This window comes from Tenrec ecaudatus, chromosome 15 (assembly GCF_050624435.1).
Source record: "Tenrec ecaudatus isolate mTenEca1 chromosome 15, mTenEca1.hap1, whole genome shotgun sequence".
Lineage (NCBI taxonomy): Eukaryota > Metazoa > Chordata > Mammalia > Afrosoricida > Tenrecidae > Tenrec > Tenrec ecaudatus.
In genome coordinates, this window is record NC_134544.1 from 101,854,885 (window position 1) to 101,866,798 (window position 11,914).

Consider the following 11,914-nt stretch of genomic DNA (forward strand, 5'->3'; position numbering starts at 1 on the left):
TATGATTTTAACAATGACCTTGACCCCTGAAGATAGGGAGAGTTGATAGCTGCACAAAGAGAGGTGATGAAGGGCATGCCCAGAACTGGGATAAGTCCATGGACTTCAAGGCATTCCCCAGCACAGTCCTAATTGGAATTACAAGATGGTCCTGAGCACCCAATTCTTCAAAATGATATGATTTGTATCTCCTTGAGGGCTTACCAAAAGTCTCAACCAAGGCAGTCAGTTATGACAAAACTAGGGAAATCATTCAGGAATCAAATGTAAATTCTGTCAAATGTCTGTGACAATTTCCAGAAGGTTTAAGTATACCAAAGTAGACCCTACTACACCAGAAGGGATCATTTTTCATCTCACAGTCAGCTCAAATTTCATCTCACACTCAGCTCCAGGCATTAAAAGAAACATTAAAGGTTAGAATGTGGATCCCAGACTTCACAGCAAGATCTTCTCAGTGCAGCATTCAAAGTTTTCAACAGTAGGGAGGATCAGGAAAAGTTATATAAGCTACAAAGAGATAAGGTTAAATATCAAATGTTGCAAGTGTCCTCCAGGGGAGAGTGGGTGTGTCTAAACTAGTTACTGGGCAGCACACGAGTGTGCCATGGCACCCTGCTTCAGATGCTCCCAATTAGGGCATTGAGCAAATGTATGCCCTAATCTATGACCTCCAAAAAGACCATGTCCATACTACAAACAGAAAGGTCACTGGGGAAATGACTGCCCAACTCTACAGAAAGTGAGTGGGAAAGTTTATCCCGTTAGACCTCCGGAGCAACCTGCTCAAGTTTCCTCAATGTTAGAGCTACTTGGCTTGACCTTGGAGGATTGATGGGTGTGGGGGTGTAAGGCCCCACTGAAGATCACCCATCTGAAGCCCAGGTAACTATCATTGGCTCAAGAAAGCCCATTTCTTTCCTTTTAGAACCTACATTTGAGATACGGCGTTATCATAGTTTCTTTCTCCCTGCAAAGGTTCTGCCAGTCGAGAACCTATGCCTGCCCTTGCTGAAAAAGATTTTCAGCTACACATTTTTATGTTCTTCCTCTTCAGATTGAAGACTTCATACATAAACAAACTGAAGAGAGTTGCTTCTGGACATAATTTCAGACTTGTTCTGGCCTATGCCAGTTAGATAAAGATTTTTATGAATGTATACCTAGCCTTTCAGTGATTTTCTTCTGCTAAGGGTCAGGAGAGGTCAGTTTGGTTGCATTTTGTCAGTGATTACTCTCCTGCTACTCTAACCACCATCAAGGGATTAGAAGGAAATTGATATTTGTTTATTATCTACATCTTAAGGAATGTTCTGCAATAAAACAAGTATGGTCATAAGTCTGTGCTTCTGGGACATCCTATTCACTTTAACACAAGAAGCTTTAAACTATTAAATATTTTAGAAAAACCTTTATACATTTTAATTGTCATCCAAGACATCAACTCTAGCAAAGTTAAGACTTTGGTGTTTTTCTGTCCTAATGGGAACTGACTAAAAATATGATATTTTTTGTTGTTGTTTTTAATATTACAATTGTGTTGAAGAAAATTTTATAGTATGGCTATATTTGTTGCTGTGATTTCTGGTAATAAGAATGTGAATGCTTTTTTTTCTCCTCTCTTTTATTTTCAACCCAAATTGTAACTTTCATTATAAAACCAGAAATGAGAAACAACCTAAATGTCTAAAAAGACATAAATTGTGGTATACATCAAATCCTTTTGGGATATTCATTTATGTGTACGGTAGGACAGTGAGTATTCTGAAAGTATCCAGGTATAATTGCCACCGTATAATAGGAAGATATGAAAAAAAAAACCCACCCCCACTTATAATAAAATCCAAACCATTCATCTCTGGGAGAAGATCCTCAGTACCATGCACCCCAGGTAACCCCATTCAGTAATTTGTATGAACAGAGTCATCTCACTCAGGTATTTTAGTTAACAAGTCACTTTATTGCGGGCTAGTGTGTGTGAGTGGGTATGAGTAGGAGACTGGAAATGGGTGATGGTTTCATGACCAGCTTATACTGTGTTTGCAGTTGTCAACACTAATGTGCAACTGGTTGGGTCTGAAGGATAGTTGAGGGACCATAAGATGTCGTTGAGATTCTTTTGTGCCATCTCTGGATTCACTTTTAGTAGCACTGCCGTGACCTGTATCAGCCATGTTCCAGGCTGTGCGGGGAGGTCAGATGCTTACAGACATCCTCCCTGAGGGCAGATAGTCACCAGACTACAGGGTAGCCCCCTCCCCGCTTCCCTGCTGCTGGGGACAATGAACTATTTCTCTCTGAGGCTTGTGACCAAGCATTCACATCCTACCGACAATGGTCTTTATCAGTTGAGCCAGGAAACAAGTCAGACGGGCTCTGTGACATCCAAAGTTAAGTTGCCAAACTAAATCTAGGATCTGCCCATCTTGCCACATGTGTACGCCAAGTCCCTCCTCTTCCATTGCGTGGATACCCCTAGGTCACCCCCTCCCATTACTATATTCCCAATAGCACAGCCCCTTCCTGTGACGTGGGTCCTCACTTGTAATTAGGGGGCTTGCATGTTCCCAGAGAATATAACAGCTTTGGTTAGCATTAAAGATACTCTCTCCCTCCATGTGGACCACCAAGTGGGGCTGAGGTGAGCATGCTACCATGAATTGTGTCTGACTCCATTTATTTCTATATTTCTCTTCTAGCTCTCATGCTCTCTATGACTTTACTATGATCTTTACTTATTGTCGCTGTGCAATTGTGCCTATTGGATCCGTAATGATGTGTTAGGGGCTCGCTTCCCCGGACACAGGCCTACAGTGGGTCTCACATATTAGTACTGTTGCTATAACATACAGATTACGTAAAGGCTGGTGTACCATCTCCAGAAACATTGCCAAGAGTACACTGTATCAGCGAATGGACCCTCTAAAAGTCTATCATACATCCATGTATTATGGTGGGGAAGACACACTGAGTGTGAGAACAGATACAAACCGCACATGCAGGGAGGCAGCTGTGTGGCAGGGCGCTGTAAGGGCCTGAAAAGAAAGGATTCTGACTCCGGAGCCTTTGGAGAGGGAGTTTCGAGTCTGATTTCTTATTTTGATCCAGGGTTTTCATCTACAGTTTTCCACTTGGAATCTATTTTTATGATTCAGTGCCTACCCTTCGTATCTGTGAATTCAGAGTTGTAAGAAGAGAAAACATTCTCTTGGAGAGAAAATAAAACAAACGAGCTTGTTCCATAGGGAGTGACAGGGGTGATCAGCCTATGTTTTGAGGTCAGTGTGTTAGTCCGAGTGGACTGGAGAAACAAATTTGTAGACACTACTATGTGTGTAGAAAGGGTTTTATATAAAAAGTACTAAATTGAGAAAACGTTTCAGTCCAGATCAAATCTGTAAGTCCAATATTAGCCCATATGTCTGATACCAGTCTGTAAATTCCACTTCAGACTTCACGCAGCACATGCAACAACGCTGAGGGCAAGCAAATCACGGGCTAGTGGGTGGAAGGTCTTGTGGATCCAGTGGCATTGAAAGCATCTTAGTGCTGTCATGGGTCTCCATGTGACTCCTCCAGCTCTAAGGCTCTGGTTACCATTTGCATAGCTCCATGTGGCTTGTCAACAGGAATACCTGGCAGGGAGAGAGTGTGTCTGGCCTCCAGTGAGCTATTTATCTCCTTTGCACCTCCAAATGAGGTTATCAAGCTGTGACCTGATTGACAGGCTAGACTTCAATCTTTTGCAAGTTGACAGGAGATCATGTAACTGTCACAGTCAGAATATCTTTCAAGCAGACTCTGGAGTCTGTGGGGGGTGATGTTAAGGTCTCAACTAATGGCTGTAAAGTTGGTGGTTTGAAACTTGGTGTCATTTATTCAAGTATAGTATATTGAAAAAGGTTGCTTTTCACCCAAACTAAAATTCTGCTAACACTGATCATTTCCAACTCAAAATAACCCTATAGGACAGACTAGAACTTCTTTAAGATTTCCAAGCCTGTACTTCCTTATGAGATTATGCTACCACAAATTTCACCCACAGAGCAGTTGGTGGGTTTGAAAGATTGTTCATTTAACAGCTGGGCAAGTCACCACTACCACCAGGGTTGGTAGTTCAACCAATCCATCCAGGTGACATTTTAAAAATATATTCTGTCAAATAATCATAGTTTAAAATTATGTATTTCAGAAAGCCTTGCTGTTTTTCTTCCTGACTCTTACCCTAGATCAGGAGTCAGTAAATTTCTGTTTGGAAAAGGCCTGAAAACCGTAATTTATTATTCCATTGGTCATATCAGCGGCCCTCAAAATATGGCCTGTGGGCCACATGCGGCCCACTGAGGACATTTATCCAGCCCACCTTGTCTTTTTTTGCAGCCTGTCGGAGCCAGCTGATGAGTCTAACAGTCCTGAAAGGGGGAGTGAGGATTAAGGGAAAAAAGAGAGACAGAAAGGATTGGGAGGACAACAATCTGATAGACTGAAACACTGGAGTTTATTCTACACACTCCTTAGATCCATGCAGAAACAACCCGGGGTTAATGATCTCATTGTTAAGCAAGCACATTTGATACACATAGCAACTCTATCTTCTGCCAAGCCAGACATCCTTGAGAAAATTAAACCACCTGTTTTTTCCCAGACCTTTCATATACTTTCTTGTCCTTGACAGTCTGTTCAAAACGTAAAGTCACAGAAGAAATCAGCAAACACTGACAAGTAGGTCATGAGATTGCTCAGCCCTTTGAAGGCTGAGTCTTAATGGCCTTCAACAGCAGCCTCTGCTTGTTCTGCTTAACAGCTGACTAGTCCCGGGCCCTCTGCACATGTGTGGAATGTGAGTTGCACTCTCCGACTCCCCTCCTCTCTGTCTCTACTCCTCCTCTCAGTCTCCAGTGTGATCTGATTGGATGAGTCATGAGCTTGCCTGTGCAGAGCCTGCTGCTGCTTGAGGACCAAGGTAAGAACAAGTTAGGATTTTTTTTTTTAACTTAGGAGATCTTTTTAAAAATTTTATTTTGTGTCCTCTTTGCCGTCTTCCCCGGGCCTCTGCTGCCGCAGCCATGAAGGTCGAGCTGTGCAGCTTCAGCGGCTACAAGATTTACCCCGGGCACGGGCGGCGCTACGCCAGGACCGATGGAAAGGTTTTCCAGTTCCTGAATGCAAAATGCGAGTCGGCATTCCTTTCCAAGAGGAACCCTCGGCAGATCAACTGGACTGTCCTGTACAGGAGGAAGCACAAGAAGGGGCAGTCGGAAGAAATTCAAAAGAAAAGAACCCGCCGTGCAGTCAAATTCCAGAGGGCCATCACTGGTGCATCTCTTGCTGATATTATGGCCAAGAGGAATCAGAAGCCTGAGGTTAGAAAGGCCCAGCGAGAACAGGCCATCAGAGCTGCCAAGGAAGCAAAAAAGGCAAAGCAAGCTTCTAAAAAGACAGCAATGGCTGCTACTAAGGCCCCCACCAAGGCAGCACCTAAGCAAAAGATTGTGAAGCCCGTGAAAGTGTCCGCTCCCCGGGTTGGTGGAAAACGCTAAGTCGGCAGCAGAGACTTTCTAATAAAGATGCAACTATAAAAAAAAAATTTTTATTTTGCAGTTAGTAGGGCCTTTCCCCCCCCCTGAAGTTAGGAGGTCTTTTTTTTTAAGTTGGTTAGTTCGTTTGGGGGTGGTTTCTAGGGGGGCTGCCTCACTGTCATAATGCAAATAGTCAGTGCTCAGTGCTAATGCAGATTGTCAGTGCTCAGAGGGAATGCAAATGATCAGCAGTCAGTGTTATTGGTTGGGGGCCCCAAACTGGTAATCTGCGTAGTACCCCATGGGAACTTAATCTGGCTCTGCAGACAGCAGAGGAGTAGGAAACCTAATTAATTGGGAGTGAGTGCATTTATATTCTGATTGCTAGTCGCTTGTGTATGATGGTATATGTTGTGTGCTGTGTAAGCCCCGAGCCCTGGTTCACACTGTTGCAGTATCTGAGCAGTGCAGGTTCAGCCATATGCTTGTATGGCTGAGCTCACATTAGATTCACAAGATAAAAGGCAGCCGTGCCTTCTTTTTTCCTGCAATGGAATCTGACTATGGGTCTTCTCACCTATGCGATCAGATTCCTGTGCAAGTTCACAGATCACAGTGCGGATCACACAGGGTAGTGTGAACTCGAAAGGTGGTAGAGGAACCGGCCCTGTACACCTGCCGCTTCCCAAACCGCATGAATGTGAAACTGAGGTAGAAGCAGAGTTCCACCAATATGGGCACTGGTGAGGCTGAACTGATGTGGACTGGCAAGGCTGCATTGATGGACACTGATCAGACTGCATTGATGGGCATTGATCAGACTGTATTAATAGTGCAGTCTACATGTCTCTGGGCAAAGTTATTACTGGTATATTGTTTTTGTAGTGCTGCACATATATGTTGGTATTTTATTCATCGCAATTTGGAATCCCTAGAAAACAGTTATATCAAGAAAGAAAATTTGACTCAGTGCCGGATATTCAAAGAACAGTGGGCTTATGATTACTTTTTCATGCAGTACAAGAAAAGAGCTGTGTGTTTGATATGCCAGAATATAGTGTCTGTGTTCACAGAATACAATTTGCGTTTTCAATATCAAACTCAACATAAAGATAAATATGTTTGCTTGGTCAGACAAGTGAGAAAAGATAAAATTTTAAAACTGAAAAATTACATTGACAACTCAGCAAAATACTTTTGTGAAGCAGAAGCAGCTAAATATTTCATCACTGCGAGCAAGTTTTCAAGTTGCCAAGCTAATCGCATGCACTGGTAGACCATTCGTGGAGGGAGAATTTGTTAAAGAATGCCTTCTTTCTGTTTCCCAAGAGATGTGTCCAGAGAAGGCCGATTTATTTAGTACAGTGAGTCTTTCAGGACCTGCAATTACACGAAGGATTGAAGAAATGGGAGACAATTTTCATCAGCATTTGCAAAACTCCGGAAAAAATGTTCCTATTTTTCCTTGGCACTCGATGAAAGTAATGATGTTCGTGATTCTACACAACTTCTGATTTTTATTCGCGAGACGAATGACTATTTTGAAGTCATGAAGAGCTTGCTGCACTGCAAAGCATCAAAGGAACAACTACAGGAGAATATATCTATGAAAAGGTTTGCCAAACTGAATGGGTTGGAGCTGGACTGGGCTAAACTAGCCAGTGTGACAACTGATGGTGCTCCTAGCATGGTGACATCTCAGAAAGGAGTAATTGCTACAATTAACCCAGAGATGGACAAACATAACTATTCTCATCCAATAGCCATACACTGCCTCATACACAGCAAGCGCTGTGTAGTAAATCACTGAAGTGGGAGTCTGTTAGGAAAATTGTGGTATATTGTGTTAACTCCATTAGAGCTAATGTACTAAACCACAGACAATTTCAGGAATTTTGGTCTGAGCTAAATGTTGCCTATGAAGATGATCTGTACCACACAGAAGTCCGTTGACTGAATCGAGGGAAAGTTTTGAAACATTTCTATGACTTACTTCCACAGATTACAGCTTTTCTGCTTTCAAAAACCAAAGAAGTACCGGAGCTCAATGATGCATTGCCTTTCTGACATGTAAAAGAGCTACTCAGCAGTTTCCATGTGTAACTTCAAGGAAAGGGGAAGCTCATCTGTGATATGAAATCACCTGTGAAAGCTTTTGAAGTAAAATTAGAGCTTATCAAACAAGTGAAGAAGGAAAATTTCTGCCATCTCCCCAAAACTCAAAACTGTTAGCGGAAAACCCATTGGTTGCATTCCCAAACAAAACATGCGGATTCACTGGAAAAGTTGCAAAAGAAGTTCCAATTTAGATTTAAAGAGCTTCGTCTTCATGAACAGGACATACTGCTTTGCCGTAACCCGTTTTCTGTTGACATTGAAAAAGTGGATACTATTTACCAAATGGAACTGGCTGAACTGCAGAATTGTGACTCTCTTAAAGATGCATTCAAGTCAAGCAACCTTCCTAATTTCTGTGCAGCTCCCCCTCTGAGACCTATCCTAATGCCAGGAACCATGCACTCACAATGGCAACCATCTCTGGCAGCACTTATGTCTGTGAACAGACTTTTTCCAGAATGAAACATCTGAAATCTCCAATCAGATCTAGACTAACTGATGCACACTTGCCTCACTTGTTAGGACTAGCAGTGACAAATATGGAACCGGACATGACCATCTCATTAGCAAAAAGCAGGCCCATAGTTCCCATTGAAATACTGGTAAGTTTGTTGATTTAACTTTACTTGTTCTTCATTTTAGATACTGTATTTGTTCTCATTTTGTTTTTTCACTTCAACATAAGATATGTGCACTGTGCATAGGAATTTGTTCATAGTTTTTTTTTTTAACTATACTCTGGCCCAACAGTCTGAGGGACAGTGAACTGGCCCCCTGTTTTGAAAGTTTGAGGACCCCTGGTTTAGGAGAACACTTCTAGCTTTTATATGGTAATTTCAAATTGGAGGGTGCTGTCTCAGTGGTCAATCAGCTCTCTAATTATTGACTTGATTTGTCTTTGTTTCTCATATCTCGTTCCATTCAGTTTTATCTGGGATGCTGCTCTGGGTCAAAATTATCTTTGGTACAGTCTACTGCAAGATGTTTACGGGGGCCTGGCTTCATGATTAAGGTGTTACAGAGTCTTCTTTCACAGGGTCCTTTGTTTATCTCCTTAGCAGGCAGCGCAGAGGTCGCTTGCTGTCCTTGTCAATGAGGACATAAAACCACTCATAAGGGTCTGTAATTTTCTAAGAACAATTTAACTGTTCTCCCTCATAGTTGGGTTTTAGATGCCCAATGCCCTAACCATGGTGCTACCTCGGTTTCTATGAGCTAATAGTCATCATGAAAAGAAAAGCCACCCGGGGTTGCTTCTGCTTCCTAAGAGGGGATTCTGACTCCATGTGACCCATTGTGTGCAGAATGCAGCTGGTTGTCTTGTTTTGCTTTGAGATTTAGTTCAGTAAGCCTGACTTCCAAGGCACTTTTGTGTGGGTTGGAACCCCCACTACTTGTTTTACCTGAGGACTCCATCCCAACCAATGTAACACCATGAAAAGTACACAAGCAAACTTATATAGCTAATGTAAACTGATCTTCTAACTGAGTGCTAAGATCATCCAATAAAGAATTTCTTCAGTATGTGTTTGCGGAAGAATTAGCCATTTGGAGAATTAATTGCGACCTGTGCTTCAGGGGTCCTCAAACTACGGGCCACATGCGGCCCGCTGAGGACATTTATCTTGCCCAACTGGTGTTTTTGCCCCGTTTTTTTTACTTCAAAGTAAGATATGTGCAGTGTGCTTAGGAATTTGTTCATAGTCTTTTTTAAAACTATAATCTGGCCCTCCAACAAGTCTGAGGAACAGTGAACTGGCCCCTGTTTAAAAAGTTGAGGACTCCTGCTTCAGACTATAATTCAAAATGAGACAGGTTCTAAACATGAACAATAATTTCATAGCATTTTTAAAAACGATATATAAGGCGTGGGTTTCTGAGGCATGATCATATATGAAAACAAATGCATGTTTTGTGCCATTGAGTCCTTTCAGCTTCATGGACTCTGTGCAAGTGAAGCAAACGCAGCCCAGTCCTCACTAGTGTGGTTACATAGGAAGGAGTCCGTGATTGCAGCAACTGTCTCAGTCCATTGATTGAATATTTTTCTTTTTCCTTGTCCTATTTTACAAAAAAAATAATGTCCTTCTCCAGGGACTGTTCCACCAAGATAATGTGTTTAAAGTCACGGAAAGAAGTATCAACATTCTTACTTCTAAGCATCATTCTATTTGCATTTTAAGATACTTTTATTGTTCTGATAATACATGTTACCTTCAATATTCATCACTATAAAGTTTCTAAGTAGAATGCATAGACTCTCATTTTGATTTTCTTCTCACGGTCCCACTTTGATATTCATATGAGGATGTTGAAAGTATCATGGTATGGATCAGGCACACCTGAATCTTAGTCTCTTCTGAGCCTCAAAGTGTATCTAAGAGCTCTGCACCATTACTGCCTTGGGTTCCTTCGTGTGGACACCTGCTCGTGTATTCAGTTCACCCGCAGAACTCACTACACGCTGTATTTATTTCAGGACTGTCCTGAAACGTCATTCCAGACAAGACTTTCATTCTCTATGCATATGTCCAGAAGCCAGTTTTAACCTGCAATGATATTTTTGAGTTCTGAGCGTATGACTTTGTACTATACAGGAAAGGAAAGGGAACATATAAAAATATATACCTTGGCAGGATTGTTGAACTGGTTTTAGGAGCAATGAGAATACATTGTGGTGAAAAGGTGCAGAGGGAGCCCGAGGGGGGATTTCTAAAAAATTAGTCTATTTTCTTTGCTTTGCATTGGCCAACAAAATTTTCATGATTTCCTTTGACATTTCCAACATACCCGAAACATGCATCGTATCTAAAAATTCCACAGATGTAGTGAAATATTAATTTTGCTGTGAATGTTATATTTTCATCCTTTCCCATGAATATATCATGATTCTTTTATCATTTCAATAAATAACACGAGATATAAATTGTGAGACTTCATTATTTCTTGTAATTACTAGACAATATATTTGCTAAATATTTCCTTGAATTTCTATTTTCTTAACATTTTACAATAATATGTATGAAATTCATTACCCAATATTAATGAATGGTCAAGTGTCAGTACTTAGATAAATTACTACAAATGTGAATAAGAAAAAATGTATCCTTTAAAAAAATACATTTGCTAATAACTGATTAACTGGTTACACATTACCACAGGTCAATAACAGAGTAAATATCACTGTCATAAAATCTCATAACCCGAAATACAATGTGTCATCCTTATTCCTCCAGTTTTATATGCTAAACCTATGCTTCGGCAAAAACTTTGTTTTTATTGCTGGTGAAGCCAGCAGGGAGGGTGAGGGCTCAAGGTGAAGTGAATGAATAGGATGCAAAAGAACCTACATGACTGTTCCAGGGGAGTAGATACTGTTTATCATCTTTCAAGGAAGATCAGAGCAGATCTTTTAACAGCATCTTGGCAAGGAAGGTCGGAGTAGGTCTTCTGTCAGCTCTTGCAAGGAAAATCCTACAGTGAATAGGATATTTGAAGACCAAATTAACAAGTTGAATGTTTACATCAATTGTTTTATAGCAGTGATTAGTATAATAATCATAATTATTATTAGAGGGAGTCCGAGGTGGGCTCAACAATCCTGCCGAGGTATATATTTTTATGTGTTCCCTTTCCTTTCCTGTATAGTACAAAGTCATATGCTCAGAACTCAAAAATATCACTGCAGGTTAAAACTGGCTTCTGGACCTATGCATAGAGAATGAAAGTCTTCTCTGGAATAATAATTCATTGAGCTGGATTGACGTGATAACTCGAGCAATCAGCGCTCTAACATGACACTTTTTAGGATGATCGTGTATTGGCCTATATTTCCACAATTTTGACATAAGCTAACTATGAGTCAGTTCTTAGGGTAAGTATAAGTGAGGACCAATTCCTGATCCCTTAACAAGAACAGCCTAAAACATCCCATCAATGACTGGCATTTTCTAATCTATAAATAGAATTTATGAATTATGCATCTAAATTTTAGATTCTAAAAAGAAATATTCTCACCACAGGAATATAAATCTTCAAACTCAATTCTTATTGGGTAAGACTCACCCAGATTCTAATATCAAAATCCTATCTCAGTCTCTTATTTAGACCTATGTTATCTCCACCTGACTTCTAATTGATCCACTCTTATGGCACACCTAGCAATCATCTCAGAAACATCAGCAACAGCAAACTAAATGCAATGCCTTTTTCCTAAAACCTTAGAGAATTTTAGTAGAAAATGAAACAAAAAAATATAAATGCAAATCCCAAAATCT

General features: G+C 40.9%; 1 protein-coding gene across 1 annotated transcript; it reads left to right on the forward strand.

Moving 5' to 3' along the window:
• Positions 1 to 5,055: 5,055 nt before the first annotated feature.
• On the forward strand, positions 5,056 to 5,587 carry LOC142427360 (large ribosomal subunit protein eL24). Its single transcript, XM_075532616.1, has one exon. The coding sequence runs from the start codon at positions 5,067 to 5,069 to the stop codon at positions 5,538 to 5,540; it is 474 nt and encodes a 157-aa protein (XP_075388731.1). The 5' UTR covers positions 5,056 to 5,066; the 3' UTR covers positions 5,541 to 5,587.
• Positions 5,588 to 11,914: the final 6,327 nt, after the last annotated feature.